This window comes from Amphiura filiformis, chromosome 13 (assembly GCF_039555335.1).
Source record: "Amphiura filiformis chromosome 13, Afil_fr2py, whole genome shotgun sequence".
Lineage (NCBI taxonomy): Eukaryota > Metazoa > Echinodermata > Ophiuroidea > Amphilepidida > Amphiuridae > Amphiura > Amphiura filiformis.
The window spans coordinates 53,314,127-53,333,384 of record NC_092640.1 but is presented as its reverse complement, the minus strand read 5'-3'; the positions used below and the strand labels follow the sequence as shown (position 1 = coordinate 53,333,384).

At 35.1% G+C, this 19,258-nt stretch overlaps 1 protein-coding gene across 1 annotated transcript in view; it reads right to left on the bottom strand.

The window, feature by feature from the left end:
• The window catches only part of LOC140168516 (eukaryotic translation initiation factor 3 subunit C-like), a 154,732-nt gene that overhangs the window by 79,834 nt on the left and 55,640 nt on the right, over positions 1 to 19,258 (bottom strand). Inside the window, 2 exon segments of the mRNA XM_072191919.1 lie at positions 27 to 109; positions 251 to 367. Coding sequence (XP_072048020.1) covers positions 27 to 109; positions 251 to 367 — 200 coding nt within the window.

Below are 19,258 nucleotides of genomic sequence, written 5' to 3'. Positions count from 1 at the left end.
TTGTGCAACCTTTTTGTGTGACTGACCTGTGTTGGAATATCCGAATATTGAATATTCTGCTGGAGATGAGACATCAGCATGAGATCGCGAGCCTCGTACCAGCGATCATGTAATGCATGATGGTACAAGTGACTTAAATATTGTGCAACCATTTTGTGTCACTCACCTGTGTTGGAATATCCGAATATTGAATATTCTGCTGGAGATGAGACATCAGCATGAGATCGCGAGCCTCGTACCAAGCGATCATGTAATGCATGATGGTAGGTGTGGCATAGAATAGCCCTGATACGATATAGATCTGTGGTGTCGTTGGAATAAATAAACTTGCACATTCGCTCTATTAAGCTGCTGGTGCCTTCCTCGACTGCGGATAAATGGTTATATGAAATGAGAACTGAGAATTAAAAAATGTACACAGGACATGTAACACAATTTGATCCACTGAACCCTATGTCAGCCACCAATGATGAATATTGAGTTTTCCTTCCATTTTTTACAGCAAAACCTGGCACTTCACATTTTAAGGCAAGGTAAATGGGGCAAAATTCTGCTTAATTTGTGACACAGTGGTGAAAGTATGTGATCTCCTGAAAAATACAGGATGCACGGGAAAGGTCTAAACACATTATGAAAATATCAGTAATTGAAGCTCAAAGATTATATTAAAAAACTCACAAACCTAGAAAACATAAAATTCTTTTAAACATTAACACACGATATCAAATCTCTATTCCCAATTAGTACTGGTGGGGGAATCCGGAATGTCCTTCCATTTCGGGCTTGTCCCACTGTAAAAACAGGACAATTATCACTTTTTAGGTCAAAAATGTCAATTTTTAGGCAATACCCACATTTTTTCTTGCCCTAGTAACCCTACAGAAAAAAAATGTCAAAACATTTAAAACTTGTGTTACCCCTCACCTTGAGAAACATCTTTTCCAAAATCCTGTTTTTCTTCTGTCCTCTCTTCTGCTTCTTTATTATCCACTGTTTCCTTCTTTTCCACTTCCACTTCCTTTGGCTCCTCTTCCTTTGGTGCCTCTTCCGTTACATTAGTGGTTTACCCTTCCTTCTTCTGTTCCCCTTCCTCCTTCTGTTCATCACTCTTCTCTTCTCCGTTCACCTCCTCTAGCTTCTTCTTCTCGGCTTCCTCCTTTGCTCTCTTAGCTTCTTCCCTTGCTTTTCTTTCCCTTTCTTCTTGCTCCTCTTTTTGTTGACGCGCCTTTTGAAGCACCCTCAACTTGTCGTAATCATACTATGAAGAATAAAAAGAAGTCAACTTCAGTTGTATTATCAAAACCCAAATGTTAATTCCAGTATTTTTACACTCTCGAGTCAGTGCGCATGTCATTGGGCACAGCTTCAAATCTCAAGCATTCACTCAAAGCACTGGTTCATTTACTTAAAATTTGAATTTCACATCACAAAAATTAATAAGCACCACCTTAAAATGAGTTACTTTAAGGACCTGACATGGGTACTATTTTGTCACAATTTGAAGGGATCAAAAGTGATTCTTACAAGCTTTTCCCCAATGAATTAACTGATGGCTGTACCTACTGAAGTGAGTATTTCAAATGGAAGTACCCAATTAGCTAAATTTTCCAGAGGGTGCAGATTTCATATGGAAAAGCCAATTACAGCTGCCTTACCTTGTAATAAATATGGGAGATATGTTTGAGATAGATTCTGCACAGCTCATTCTCATTGCTTTGTTTCTCCAAGTATCTCTGCACCTGAACTATCATTCCTGTCACTTTTGTCTCATCCTTTAACCTGAGAAATGATGTGAAATAATTGGATTGATAATTATCAATTAATCAATACATACATGTTATACATATTACATTTTTGTATAGTGCCATTTATGCGAGCAAGATCACAATGCTGTTTATATGGATATCAGAATCAGTTCACTTCGATCCTCCAGGATGGCAACCTTACAATGCACATCATGTCAGTAATTAGATTGTATATCCAAACAGCTCCAGGACAGACTGGGACAGTCAGTGGTTAATACCCTACATGTTCTCTTTTTTAAACTGACTGCAAGCTACCCAGCAAACACAAAAACGTTTTAAAAACGTTTTAAATAATTAAGTTATATTTTGGCTTTTGGTTTAGGTAAAAACGTTTTAATAACATTAAAATGTCGGGTTATATAAAGGTCATGATAACGTTTTAAAACATTTTAAAACGTTTTGTATGAAAACACACTACAACAATATTTTTAAATGTTTTCAAAAAATGTTATTGTAAACTATTTTTGCAAACATTTTTGCCAAATATTGTGTCCATACTTAAATAACATTATGTTAAAATATTTGAACCCAGCTAACACAGAAATGTTCTTAAAATGTTTTTTTTCAAAACCTTTTAATAACATTTAAATGTCGGGTTATATAAAGGTCATGAAAACGTTTTTAAAACGTTATTGAAAATATTTTGGGCAAACATTTTTCGCAAAATATTTTTCAACTCCCCAAATAACATTCTGTTTAGAATGTTTTGTATCAAGTTTTCAAGAATGTTTTTGGAATGTTATTAAAACGTTTTATACCCTTTATATAACCCGACGTTTAAACGTTTTCTGTAAAACATTTTTGTTTGCTGAGCAGTAGATTATCAAAAATGTTTTTAAGGTTATGAAAACGTTTTATACTCTTAATATACCCTTTATATAACCCGACATTTAAACGCTTTTCTGACAACCTTTTATAACCTTTTGCGAATGATGTCGAAAACGTTTTGTGTTTGCTGGGTACATATATAAAGATATGACTCCTGTACAAGGAATCGATGGCTTAACATTTACAAGGAATCGATGGCTTTACATCTCCTCCAAAGGACAAGAGTAATGTCATGGTTCAGTTACCCATTTTTAAATGTTCCATGGGGAGAGAGGAAGTCTGAATTTAATCTACAGGTGTTGCCAATGAAATTTACTTTTTTCCAAGTCAATACCCCAGCAAGTTGCCACCACTGGGGACTGAACCCAGGAGCTCATGCACCAAAGGCATTGAAGCAATATATTAACTAATTAGGTCACAGCCTCAATACTTAGCATCAGTGCTGTACACAACAAAAGAAGTTGTAATAAACACTACTGAATGCCAGAGGAACATGTCTAAGAAAGATCAAGTTTTGTGATTTAAATTTCCTTGACAATTCCCTGTATATGCTGGATGTGACACAGTCTGTCCTGGAGCTGTTTGGATATACAATCTAATTACTGAAATGTTTTTTCAAAACCTTTTAATAACATTTAAATGTCGGGTTATATAAAGGTCATGAAAACGTTTTTAAAACGTTATTGAAAATATTTTGGGCAAACATTTTTCGCAAAATATTTTTTCAACTCCCCAAATAACATTCTGTTTAGAATGTTTTGTATCAAGTTTTCAAGAATGTTTTTGGAATGTTATTAAAACGTTTTATACCCTTTATATAACCTTGACGTTTAAACGTTTTCTGTAAAACATTTTTGTTTGCTGAGCAGTAGATTATCAAAAATGTTTTTAAGGTTATGAAAACGTTTTATACTCTTAATATACCCTTTATATAACCCGACATTTAAACGCTTTTCTGACAACCTTTTATAACCTTTTGCGAATGATGTCGAAAACGCTTTTGTGTTTGCTGGGTACATATATAAAGATATGACTCCTGTACAAGGAATCGATGGCTTAACATTTACAAGGAATCGATGGCTTTACATCTCCTCCAAAGGACAAGAGTAATGTCATGGTTCATTTACCCATTTTTAAATGTTCCATGGGGAGAGAGGAAGTCTGAATTTAATCTACAGGTGTTGCCAATGAAATTTACTTTTTTCCAAGTCAATACCCCAGCAAGTTGCCACCACTGGGGACTGAACCCAGGAGCTCATGCACCAAAGGCATTGAAGCAATATATTAACTAATTAGGTCACAGCCTCAATACTTAGCATCAGTGCTGTACACAACAAAAGAAGTTGTAATAAACACTACTGAATGCCAGAGGAACATGTCTAAGAAAGATCAAGTTTTGTGATTTAAATTTCCTTGACAATTCCCTGTATATGCTGGATGTGACACACACATTGTGTGTCAAATTCAGTCAACATCAATAAATTTATTTATTACGTAGTAAATTGCGGTGTGTCAACCATAAATAAGTAGGTTGAGGGAATAAGTGTTCAATTCCAGTGTTAAATTTGGATGACACGTCCCAGAATTTTCATTAAAAAATATTGTATTTGACAAAATTTCACACACAAAATCTAAAATCAATAAGTGACGTCAATTACCGGGATTAATTATTAGATCAGGTTAGATTATATGGTCTGATTACATGAAAGTCTTTGTTTTAAAAATCACTGAACCAAATCCAAATCCAATTTAAATTTCATTGAAGATAAAGGGCTTTTATAATTCTGTAATTTTGGAAGTTTGCTACTACGCTGAGCCTGAGATGGACATTTTTGGGGGGCATACTGTTTGTAAAGGATTTCAACATTACTTAATAAAAAAAGATTTATGAAGCACCTACCCTACATGTATAAGATCAAGGCACTTAAAATAAATAATAAATTAGTCTTGTCATTGTGGACAAAAATATAAGGGCAATTGCGACCTGTCGTGCTACAAGATCTAGGCATGCATGTAATATAGATCATAACTAGTCTGATTTCATATTTTTTGTCATCATGAACAAAAATATAAAGGGAATTCCCATAGAAGATATCTTCCACTTCCCACAATGCATTTCTTCCATTTCAATTTTCTGTACTGCTTTGCTATAGTGCAACAAGGGTCAACAGAGAAAATGTACCTCAATGAATTAACAGAGCACATCCATATCTTGCAAAATATTTTTATTTCTTGACTATTGGCCCATGTTTAGCCAGTCTATTCTCAACATGAAAACAACGAGAACAAAGTAATACTAATAGGATTGTCAATTGATGTGGTGAGGTGATGCATCATGTTGCAAAGGATTTGGGGAAGGGTAAGATAATCATCTCTGGGGAATTCCAATCATGTTTATTTTGAATCATTTTCATTACCAGTCACAAACACCAACAATGTATTTAGCCCAGGGGTATTTAGTATTGTAAATTAGTCTGCATGATTCATATGAGTAAATTGTTTGTTGTGGACAAAAATGTAAGGGGAATTTTTTATGACAGGCAATTTTCAATGACAATATACATAGGCGGATATTCACAGACACCAACAATGTATGCGCCCCAGGGTATATAGTGCTGTGTTGTAATTGGCAAGGTAGAACAAATGAATGGCACAAAAATGTTCACATCAACAGTAACATGGTTGAGTGACCGGGCAGAATGACAATATTCTGTCACAATCAAATACAATTACTGAATTGGTTACCATACTCGTGATTTGGTAGCCCAAAATGGGTGACTTTTGACGAGTTATTTCCCTACGACCTTTGCTATTTTCTGTCCCATGGAAACCTACGGTATAGAAAAAATTGGGTGACTTTTTGACATTGACGATTTGGCGTTGACGACATTCAGCAGCTGCTTTCTGTCCAATTAATAGAAACCAATGGTTAAGAAGATAATTAGGCTACTTTTCGATGATTTGACCCAACGTTTGGGTTGAAGCTTTTAGCAACACTGCACAAAAGAGGAAATAACAGAAAATAAGTGTATTTCTTTCGCAACTATTTATTAACTTAGTTCCTTGTTGGGTTCAATATGGATTAAGAAGCTTACATGTCTAGCTTTATTGATATCTAGCGTCATTTGATATATGGTGGAAAAATATGGCAGTACTCATGAACTAGTAGCAATAAGATAAATCCAAAAGCAAATTGTCAGTATAAACTAGCGAACATATTTTCATGAAGCGTTATTGATTCAACTTCAGAAGTTAGCTCTCTCGACAGGCGCCAAAAATAAGCTCTCTATAATGACATGCAGTTGAACACTGGAAGTTTGTATTGTTAACAGCCATTGGTTATTGTAACATTACTTGATACTGACTTTATTGGATATAAGTCATCGAATAGAGAAGAAAAGTTATTGATATTCTTGGACTACGACTATTAAAGGACTTTGTTCCATATTATTTAACAAAGTTCTTGCAGATGATTCTTGCAGCAAGAACTTCACTAAAACAATATTAACCTGATAGGGGGCATATGTAACTAGATTTGCACAATTTCCATTAGCACAGAACTATTGCAGAGGAGATTCAGAGCAGTGAAGACAATTATAAATAATAACCTGTGACTTACATGATTACATCAACACAAGAAATTTGATGATTGAAGCTGTGAATTCAAGTGAACATGGCAGGGATTGCAACCAACATAGGTACATCTTTGCCTCCAGACTTGCCTGTGTGTTTGTGTTACTTCAGTTAATGTGGTGTGGACAAAATGAGGTTTGGGCATATGCTGGGTAAGTCAACAAAATTACTTAAGGTTATACAATGGATTTTTCAAGGCTTGATTCCAGAGGGGGTGTAAGTTAATAATAGAAACAGCCATGCAGAAAAGAATGAACTCAAGCGTACTTAGTGTATCAATTCACATGCACTAGGACCATGAACCTATGAAATCATCCTATGTTGCAGGGATAGGGAGGGGCAACCATGATAGGGGGGCTGATGGGGGGGGCAGCTATTTTTGAGGAAATTTTCCTATGGAATTTTTTTAATTATCCTTGGATGATATCTGTCGTGAAAAAAATCAATGCTGCTATAGGCTATAAAAGGCTTAGTACACTGATTATAACTACAACAATAACTACAACAACAATAACTAACAACCAATATTTTGTAAATCATAGGCCTATACGCATATATAGGCCGTACCTATTCCTGCATTATATAATGAAAAAAATGGTCAAAAACAATCAATCACTGCAGTCAGAAAGAAAGAAACGAACAAGAAAGAAGACAGAAAAGTGAGAATAAATAGAAAATTATGGAATTGGACCACAGAGGGACTCGAACCCATACCAAAGTTTTCCAGCTCAAAACTATTACATGGTTTGGAGTAGAGGTCTGTTTCAAGAAATCCAATTTGAAGGCCAACCATAACATCCAGAAATGAAATGGAGTTGCAAGATCGTTCAGCCGTAAATTTGATGGCCAGATGTCTTGTGTTGCAATGAGTGATGAAATTGTCAAGTAGTTCTTCTCCATGTGTCCAAATCAAGAATACATCATCGATGTACCTCAGCCAAATAAGAGGCTTTTTGGTAGCAACAGAGAGGAAGTTCTCCTCTAAGCGACCCATAAACAAACAAGTCCCAGAAGAAGCCATGCGGGTGCCAATGGCAGTGCCAAGAACCTGGATATGTTTTCCAGCAAGTTCAAAGTCATTTTGAGTAAGTGTGAGCTCTGAATTGTTATTCGACCAACATGATTGATCTCATTACTTGCAAGAAGTGTGGGCAACATAGAGATGAATTTCATAGTACTAGTCCAATAAAACAGCAGTTACTGTGGACATTTCGAAATCTGTCAGATTTCCACAGTAAGTCCACAGTGCTGTTTTATTGGATTTAATAGAACTATGAAATTTGTCTCTATCTTCGATAACAGTCCTGATGAACATGTTCAGTAGTGTAGGCGACAGTATGTTGGTGAGACCAAGCGTGCCTTGAAGACAAGATTGTTGGAGCATTGTGGTGACACAAAACACAACAGAGATAAACCGTGGCCAGGCACTTCAACAAACCAAACCACACTTTGATGACAGTGCTGTTTTATTGGATTAGAACTATGAAATTTGTCTCTATCTTCGATAACAGTCCTGATGAACATGTTCAGTAGTGTAGGCAACAGTATGTTGGTGAGACCAAGTGTGCCTTGAAGTGTGCCATTGTGGTGACACAAAACACAACAGAGATAAACCGGTGGCCAGGCACTTCAACAAACCACACCACACTTGTGATGACATACTGATAATGGTCATTGACAGACCCAGTAGCACTAACTATTTTCACAGACTGGCTCTAGAGTTTAAATGGATTGAAATATTATACAAACTTCTGCTCCTTTGGGTATGAATGTTAAAGGTCATCGTTGATTTTTTCTCCTTTGGTCAGTTTTTCTGGTCCTCCCTTATTGTTTTTCTTTCATCATTTGTTTGTTGCAAAATGGGACCACCTTGGTATCTCTATCTCTGTACAGTTTTGGGTGTCCGATGGTACCATCAGTTGTCCATTTTTTGTTAGGCTTTTGGGTTTTCAAAATTTTCCTTCCTTTATATTTTGTTGTTTTATTTATCTTATACTATAATGGCTGACTGACCATAGATTTGTTTTCCCCTTTTTGACCTGGTTCGCCTTTTATATGAGGGTCATTCAAAAAGTTCTACCTCCATCATCACATCTCTGTTTTCTTACTTGCCAGGCAATTGAAATTACCCACTATTAATACACTCTTAAAACTATGCTACAAAATAAAAGTTATTTGATGAAAATGTGATTTTTGGTTGTAAAGATATGTTGGTTAAAGCGAATTGATGATTTATTTATTTATTTCTTATTTAACCTGGGGTGACCAATCAATGCACTGGCACTGTTCTCCTTGGTTCCCAGGTGGAGGTAGAACTTTTGAATGACCCTCGTACTTGCACATGTCTGTTTTTCTCACCTCATTGATTTTCTTATTATTCTAATTTCTTTTCATTCTATACTATACTTGTCACTTTCTTCTGCTGTCTTTCTCATTAAATCACTTGCAGTGCTAGTTGCACCGCTTACTTGTCTTACCTTGTAAAGGGAATGTTTTAATGTTTCCGAAACGTCGGTTGTTTTGTCTTTTTAACCCTCAATTTTGGATCTTGTTGTACATATTAAACAGTTTTTTTAAAAACTGTTAAACATTTAATGCCTAATTAGTATTAATGAGACACCCAAAATAATTTCATGATTATTTCAGTTTTTAACCCTTCCAAAAGATGGAAGATTAAAGAGTCATGGGAGAAAAGGAGGAAATAATGCTGATAATTACTATGCAAATTTTACATGCTTTTATATTTCAGAAATGAAACCATTCTCTGTACCAATCTGACCCAAATAGACCTGACCCAAGTTTCATCAGTACTCATCAATGCACAAGTGTCAGATCCATGCAACATAACGGTGACAGCTCCATCAGAGACAGGTTTACAACTGGACATCATACAATCATCTAACTGGAAACCGAACAACTACTTGTACATCATCAAGACAGATGAGCAGGAGGAATGTTGGGGTGACAAAGAGCTTGTAGCATTCACAAGACAACCAACACCTTGCAGCATCAGATTCACTAGTAAGAACTTTGTGATTAATGTTAGGACATCTACTGTGATGAACATATCAATGAATTCAATGAAGGATGAAAGCATATATAAGAACCAATCAGATGAACTTGATTATGAACACTCTTGGTGTAACAAGAATAGCTATGATTACTGTGATATGTTAGAAAGTTATGATAGTGTATTCATTATAAGCCCATATAATATATCTTTTGATCAAGTTTTGGCCAACAATAATGATTTGAGCAAGAGTTACAATGATTTCAATTCATTAAGTTCTATACCTGACTATGTCTATATTGCAGAAATGCCTACCCTTCCTTCTCAATGCCAAAGCAACCTTTACCATAAAAAGATTGAAATCAGTTGTCCATCAACATCTACAAACACAAGCACATTTTTGATATATGAACAACATGACCCATATGTTCCAAGTGCATTGAATGTCTCAAGGAGAAATGTGGTTCACATTTCTTCTGGAGCATTTGAAAATCTGCCCTCAATCCGATACCTACTTCTCTCATATAACAAGATCAAAACATTTGATGGGGTATTTCACGGTCTTGATACATTGCTAATACTTGACCTCTCTGGGAATAAAATAGAAACTTTACCAGGTGGTGTGTTTTTAAGTCTTCAATCACTGCAGCAACTCTATTTAGGAAGAAATATTCTATCTGGGTTGACTCCACCCATATTTGACGATCTTGGCAATTTGACAGTGTTAGATCTGAGTGAGAATCTACTTACTGAGCTTGATGTCAACCTATTTCAAGGCTTACATAGACTCTCCTTCTTAGCACTGTATACAAATCAACTAAGAGAATTAAAACCTGGCATATTTGATAGTCTTGGCAATTTGACTGAATTATGGCTGTATGAGAATCAACTGATGGACCTTGATGTCAGCCTTTTCAAAGATTTGCATAAATTGTCTATCTTACAGCTGCATACAAACCAACTAAGAGAATTACAACCTGGTATATTTGATAGTCTTGGCAAATTGACTGAATTATGGGTGTATGAGAATCGACTGACAGAACTTGATGTCAGCCTTTTCCAAGATTTGCATAAATTGTCTATCTTACAGTTGCATACAAACCAACTAAGAAAATTAAAACCTGGCATATTTGATAGCCTTGGCAATTTGACAGAATTATGGCTGTATGAGAATCAGTTGACAGAACTCGATATCAACCTTTTTCAAGGTTTGCATAAATTGTCTATCTTAGTATTGCGGACAAACCAACTAACAGAATTAAAACCTGGCATATTTGATAGTCTTGGCAATTTGACTGAATTATGGCTGTATGAGAATCAGTTGACAGAACTTGATGTCAGTCTTTTCCAAGGTTTGCATAAACTGTCCATCTTAGCACTGCATAAAAACCAACTAAGAGAATTAAAACCTGGCATATTTGATAGTCTTGGCGATTTGACAGAATTATTGCTGTATGAGAATCATCTGAAAGAACTTGATATCAGTCTTTTCCAAGGTTTGCATAAATTGTCTATCTTAGAGCTGCATACAAACCAACTAAGAGAATTAAAACCTGGCATATTTGATAGTCTTGGCAATTTGACAGAATTATGGCTGTATGAGAATCATCTGACAGAACTTGATATCAGCCTTTTCCAAGGTTTGCATAAACTGTCCATCTTAGCACTGCATACAAACCAACTAAGAGAATTAAAACCTGGCATATTTGATAGTCTTGGCAATTTGACACACATATGGCTGTATGAGAATCAACTGACAGAACTTAATGTTGGCCTTTTCCAAGGTTTGCATAAATTGTCTATCTTATCATTGTATAAAAATCAACTAAGAGAATTAAAACTGGGCATATTTGATAGTCTTGGCAATTTGACAGAATTATTGCTGTATGAGAATCAACTGACAGAACTTAATGTCACCCTTTTCCAAAGTTTACATAAACTGTCAATCTTATCACTGCATGTAAACCAACTAATAGAATTAAAACCTGGCATATTTGATAGTCTTGGAAATTTGACTGAATTAGGCCTGAATGAGAATCAACTGACAGAACTTGATGTCGGCCTTTTTCAAGGTTTGCATAAATTGTCCAGATTAGTATTGCAAACAAACCAACTCCGAGAATTAAAACCTGGCATATTTGATAGTCTTGGAAATTTGACTGAATTAGGCCTGAATGAGAATCAACTGACAGAACTTGATGTCGGCCTTTTTCAAGGTTTGCATAAATTGTCTATATTAGTATTGCGGACAAACCAACTAACAGAATTAAAACCTGGCATATTTGATAGTCTTGACAATTTGACTGAATTATGGCTGTATGAGAATCAGTTGACAGAACTTGATGTCAGCCTTTTCCAAGGTTTACATAAATTGTCTATCTTAGTATTGCGGACAAACCAACTAAGAGAATTAAAACCTGGCATATTTGATAGTCTTGGCAATTTGACTGTATTAGGACTGTATGACAATCAACTGAAAGAATTTGATATCAGTCTTTTCCAAGGTTTGCATAAACTGTCCATCTTAGCACTGCATAAAAACCAACTAAGAGAATTAAAACCTGGCATATTTGATAGTCTTGGCGATTTGACAGAATTATTGCTGTATGAGAATCATCTGAAAGAACTTGATATCAGTCTTTTCCAAGGTTTGCATAAATTGTCTATCTTAGAGCTGCATACAAACCAACTAAGAGAATTAAAACCTGGCATATTTGATAGTCTTGGCAATTTGACAGAATTATGGCTGTTTGAGAATCATCTGACAGAACTTGATATCAGCCTTTTCCAAGGTTTGCATAAACTGTCCATCTTAGCACTGCATACAAACCAACTAAGAGAATTAAAACCTGGCATATTTGATAGTCTTGGCAATTTGACACACATATGGCTGTATGAGAATCAACTGACAGAACTTAATGTTGGCCTTTTCCAAGGTTTGCATAAATTGTCTATCTTATCATTGTATAAAAATCAACTAAGAGAATTAAAACTGGGCATATTTGATAGTCTTGGCAATTTGACAGAATTATTGCTGTATGAGAATCAACTGACAGAACTTAATGTCACCCTTTTCCAAAGTTTACATAAACTGTCAATCTTATCACTGCATGTAAACCAACTAATAGAATTAAAACCTGGCATATTTGATAGTCTTGGAAATTTGACTGAATTAGGCCTGAATGAGAATCAACTGACAGAACTTGATGTCGGCCTTTTTCAAGGTTTGCATAAATTGTCCAGATTAGTATTGCAAACAAACCAACTCCGAGAATTAAAACCTGGCATATTTGATAGTCTTGGAAATTTGACTGAATTAGAGCTGAATGAGAATCAACTGACAGAACTTGATGTCGGCCTTTTTCAAGGTTTGCATAAATTGTCCAGATTAGTATTGCGAACAAACCAACTCGAGAATTAAAACCTGGCATATTTGATGGTCTTGGCAATCTGACAGAATTAGCGCTGTATGATAATCAGCTGACAGAACTTGATGTCAGTCTTTTCCAAGGTTTGCACAAATTGTCTATCTTAACATTGCAAACAAACAAATTGAGAGAATTAAAATCTGGCATATTTGATAGCCTTGGTAATTTGACAAAATTAGGCCTGTATGAGAATCAACTGACAGAACTTGATGTCAGCCTTTTCCTAGGTTTGCACAAATTGTCTATCTTAGGATTGCATATAAACCAACTAAGAACGATTGAACTTGGTACATTTATTGATCTACCACAGTTGGTTATCCTTGCTCTCAATGATAATTTAATTACTATGCTTGATTCTGGATTGTTTTCCTCATTAATAGAATTGCAAAGGCTGGAACTGAACAATAACAATCTGAAAACAATACAATCTGGAGTATTCAAGTCTCTAGGCAACTTGTCACATTTGTGGCTTCATGAAAATAAGTTGACTTGGTTCAGCAAAGATATGTTCTGGGGATTATCCAATCTGGAGTATCTTAACTTAAATGGAAATAAATTAACACATCTTGACTCTTTCTCATTTAAACATTTAATTAGCTTACTCTGGCTAGACTGCATAAATAACAAACTTGTGTATGTCCACCAAGATGCCTTCATTCACATGTCTAACTTGGAACTTATTGACCTCAGATTAAATCCTCTTGGAAAGTTAACACATGATTCCTTGAGTGAACTAGGAAATAACACAATATTTAAATATCAGTTGATTCTCCAGCAGTTTGTAAGTGTATCATTCATCATGATAGAGGCCCTCTGTGTGCTGCAGAGGAAGATTTGTCTCCATACTTGTCATGTGAACCACTGCTATATAGGGAAGTGATCAGGCTCACAGTATGGCTAATCGCTTTGTGCACAATAGTTTCAAATACAGTAGTTCTAATATGGGGATGTATGCAGCTAAGAAATACAAAACAGGATGAAATAAAACAAAATTACTCATTGTTAATCTGGCTGGTGCAGACCTTCTCATGGGATTCTATTTACTGATTCTTGCTGTTGTTGATAAACAGTATGGGACATATTTTCCATTACATGCTGAAAAGTGGAGGATGAGTTCACTCTGTAAAGTTGCTGCTGTGTTATCTGTTTTATCAAGTGAAGCATCTTTATTCTTCTTGACACTGATTAGTTTTGATAGGTTCTGGGTATTTCAAAATTTCAGATTAAACAGGCAAGGTTTGCTACCTACTCGCATATCCAGGATAATTGCAACCATGGCAATTTGGGCAATAGCGTTTATACTGAGTACTATACCATTAGGTTTAGGTGATGAAGACTTTGAGTTCTCTCAAGTTTGTATTGGGTTACCATTGGCAAGACCTATCAAGTTTTACACAGAAAGACATCCTGTCAACATTTCGTTGACTGACCCTGACAGAGTACGCAATGCTTCATTTCAAACCCTGCATCCAACTGGAACCACTCGTGCGCCACCCTACTCCATCAGTTTATTTCTTGGGATCAACTTTTTTTGTTGCATCAGTATAGCAATTTGTTACATTTCTACATTTTTTATTGTTATATACACTCGTAGTGTAGCTAATTTCAGAATGAGTGTCTTTCGTTGGAGGAGCGAAGTGAGAATGACTTTGAAAATGGGAATCATCATTCTTACAGATCTCACATGCTGGTTGCCGATAATAATCCTGGGAATTCTTGTCCAAACAGAGCATGCAAAATTGTCCCCAACAGCATATGCATGGGTCATAGCATTTGCCTTACCAATCAATTCAGCAGTGAATCCATTTTTGTATGCAATCGGCCAGATAGTGTCAAATCATTTAGATAGTAGAGAGAGAAATAAAAGAAGTACACAAACTGTTGCAATTGCAGAAACAAGGGTTTAAGCCACGATTGAAGAAGAAAATAAAATGTAGCACAATATTACTAAGTCAGTATTGGATTCAAGCCCCCTCTGACATAGACAGGTATATCCAGTTTGTGTGATGTAATAAATTAATAGGTATACCTACCGAACACCTAACAATAGGTTAAGGTTTACCTTTCGGGGCTAGATGTTCCTACCCCAGTGACAGAGCCACAGAAGTAACTTGGGACAACAATAGCATACTGTGTAGCATATAAATAGTCATTTTTGATGGGGCTTATATGCACCCTACCAAAGAAAATGAGGGGAATTTCACATTTGCCAAAGTTCTTTTTCAAGTAATGAGCTCATTTATCATTCAATTGCAAATGTTCTTTACTGTTTAAACCCAATATTGTCATGTCAACTACTGTTAAAGTGGAAACTTTTACACTAAAATTATTTTGTGTTTTTCACGTTCCAAGCAGCTACGGCAAAAATAATTAAATAATAAAAGTGATTATATTTGTTTTAACTATTGGTCAATATATGGAAGCTTAGAGTAATGAATTTAAAACAAGTGAAACTTCAAACTTGGCAAAAAAACAAAAACAAATACACATTCCGCATTAGCTTTTCAATTTCTCAGAAGCTTTGGGACCGTTTTAATTAAGGTGGCCTAACTAGTTTTGTAATTCAATATATGGGTGATGTAATCATTGTAGTGTTGTTGTATCATATTATTATTATATTATATAAGTAGCCATTTATGTAGTGTTCAATATATTTCAAGTAAAATGCATTTAGTCATACTCATGCGTCACTTGAGTTAATTATGTGTAACTTGTAATATATTGTCATTCAATTATGAGTGCATTATAGTCATGTAGCCATTGCAGTGTCAATATATTTTAAACAAGAGGTCATAACTCATATGCATCACTTGAGTTAATCATGTGTTGTAATTCAATATGTGACTCCTCGCCACAACTGAGCCCGGATGTCGCCAGTGCCACTATTGAGATATGCTCCATCGAACTTAACAATAAACAATAGGAAAGAAAGGATTTATTGACTGTTTTATTGATTTTTCACTACTTAAATGTCAAGTACTATAGACATGATATACATCATTTTAAAGCTAATTTCAAGCAAAATATTTTGGTTGAATATCTCAAAAATGATGATTGGCGACATCCGGGCTCAGTTGTGGCGAGGAGTCACATATAATAATGTAGTATAAACTATAGTCTTTGTAGTGTCCAATATCCAATACATTTTTGATTAAGCAAGAGGTCATTACTTATATACCCATCACTGAAGTTATTTGTGTGTGACTTGTGTTGTAATAATTATAGTAGCCATTGCAGTGTCCAATGTTATGCAACAGGTCCTTACTCACACTCATCACTTGAGTTAATCATGTGTAACTTGTGTTGTAACAATCATAGTAGCCAATACAGTGTCCAATATGGAGCAAGAGGTCATTACTCATACTCATCACTTCAGTTAATTATGTGTGACTTGTATTGTAATTCACTATATGTATTATATTATTACAGTAGCCATTTTGGTGTCCAACATATTTCAAGCAAAAGGTCATTACTCATTCTCATCACTTGAGTTAATCATGTGTAACTTGTGTTGTGATTCAAGCAAAAGGTCATTACTCAAAATATAATACTCTGATACTCATACTCATTACTTTAGTTAATGTGTAACTTGTGTTGTAATTCAATATATATATGTGTATTATTGCTGAACCATGAAATGGTATCAGCCTATAAGAGTGAATGTTACTAGCTTACTTACTAGCTTACTAACTGACTAACCATTTGGTCTGAAATGGACATAGCTCTAAATGCCACGAAGGTATGACCCCATGAGTGGTGTCATATGAAAGAGGAAAACATAAAGAATATAATAAAAATATTTCCAAACGTCGGAGGTCATCCAGGGGTCACAGGGGTCAAAAAGGTCATTTTAACTGAAAATGCTCCGATTGAGCTTAAATTTAAATGCAATGATCCTTGTGACATTCTAAACATGTTCAAAACATTTAAACATTTATTGAAGGTCATTAAGGGGTCATAAAGGGGTCAAGGTCATCACTCAAGTTATTCATGTGTAACTTGTGTTGTAATTCAATATATGTATTATATTATTTTAGTAGCCATTTTGGTGTCCAACATATTTCAAGCAAAAGGTCATTACTCATTCTCATCACTTGAGTTAATCATGTGTAACTTGTGTTGTAATTCATTATGTGTATTATATTATTATATAGTAGCCATTTTGGTGTCCAACATATTTCAAGCAAAATGTCATTACTCATACTCATCACTTGAGTTAATGTGTAACTTGTTTTGTATTTCAATATATATATGTGTATGATATTATTATAGTAGCCATTGTATTGTCCAATAGGCTATATTTCAAGCAAAAGGTCATTACGCATACTCATCACTTGAGTTAAGTATGAATAACTTGTGATGTAATTCAATATGTGTATAGTATAACATAGTCATTGTAGTTTCTAATACTCTATATTTTAAGCAAGACTTCATTACTCATACCCATCACTCGAGTTAATGTGTGACTTGTGTTGTAACTCAATATAAGTGTATTATATTATTAGCCATTTGGTGTCCAATATATTTCCCTTGAGTAACTTGTGTTGTAATTCAATACATGTGTATAGTAGGCCTATAGCATAGTCATTGCAGTGTCCAATATATTTTAAGCATGCAGCCATTACTCATACTCATTACTTGAGTTAATCATGTGTAACTTATGTTGTAACAATTATAGTAGCTAATACATCCAATATTGAGCAAAAGGTCATTACTTATCCTTGAGTTAATCATGTGTAACTTGTGTTACAATTCAAAATAGGTGTATTATATTATTATAGTAGCCATCGTAGTGTCCAATATATTTCAAGCAAAAGGTCATTACTCATACTCATCACTTGAGAGTTGAGATAATCATGTATAAGAACCTGTGTTCTAATTCAATATGTGTGTATGGTATAACATAGTCATTGTAGTGTCCAATATATTTTAAGCATGAGGTCATAACTCATCACTTCAGTTAATCATGTGCTCAGATTTCCTTTTTACAAATTAAGCGTACTGTTAGCATTCAGTCCAGCCGTATTATTTTGCACATGGTTCAATGCACACGTTGACGTCACAAGCACGCATGCGCCGATGGTTAATTTGTAAAAGGAAATCTGAATAATACTTTATCTTGTGTAATAATATATGTGTATTCTAGTAACATAGTCAATGTAGTGTCCAATATATTAAGCAGAGGTCATTACTCATACTCATCACTCAAGTTAATCATGTGTGATTTGTGTTGTAATTCAATATAAGTGTATTATGTATGTATTCCAGCAATGTAATCATTGTAGTGTTGCTGTATCATTGGAATGTCTCAATTGAATTAGTAAATTATTTAAAATGACAAAATGTGTCATGAACTACATAAAATAATGAGTTGTGTGATTGCTGTTTGTACTGTGTCTGTGTTCGCATGTATGTCCTGATGTCATCAGGTTGAAAATAGTGGCGGGAAAAGGGGGGAGGGCGTGACCCTGATGAAAATTTGCCATTTGGGCCCTGCCCATCCATCCAGGTGTATTTGGTAAAACACATGCAATATTGTATTCTTCATTTTGTTTGCTTGCAAGATTTGTGGACCATGTTGGGCCCCACCACCACAACAGTCCCAGCTACACCTCTGGTTCAAACATGCCCCTTGCCAGGTCCTACAACTCTGTGTATGATGTTATGATTAAATCTGCATAGTTATGTGTGGTGTAAACTTTAATCCCTTTAATTTTGCTCATCATCACAGCCTGTCTAAAATGACAAGTGGGTTACTGACAAACTGATGACAAAGGATATGTCATTATTCAAGGGGTTCCAGCAAGAAGGCCCTGTCTGTAATACCAGCCTTATAAACATTTGATCATTTTTGCATTCTATATTGTACGACACCTGGCAGATATTGCAGACGGGCATTCTTGCATAACCACAATATAATTTACCTGTTATGTAATCTGCGGTGTGGGCGTCTGTCGACTGCAAGATTTGAGTGATTATTCTTCATCCATTCTTTCAACCAGTCAGAAAATAGCTTCTTACTTTGTTCGGTGCCTCCTAAAAAATATCACAAAACAATATTTCAGTTATTTTGGATGTCCAATATTTCCAAAAATATCATCCTTTGTAAAATTGGATGATGGGCCACTCATTGGGCTATTTTTTATTTTGTAAATCCATACACTTCCTACAGAAGACATGATATTAATCTTCCACACAGGGAGTGTGAAATTCAAATGGGACTACCTAAATGAGTGGCTCCATTTGAAATCTACATATCCTGTGTGGCGGGAGATTTCAAATAGAATAGCCCAATGCGAGATAGAAAACACAATGTATTACAATGCACCTTTAATTCCACATGATTTAATGGGAATTCTCTCAACCAAATCTTTGTCTTGAATACATCGCAACAAATTACAGCTAGCCCAGCATATGTAAGGTTATACAAAGAGTATAATAATATTGGATATAAAATGTTTATATATTAAACATTCAAAAACATTTGTGAAAACTTCTAACGTAATGTTATTATAATTTGGTTAATGGACTGAGCTTTCAATCCTAGCATGATC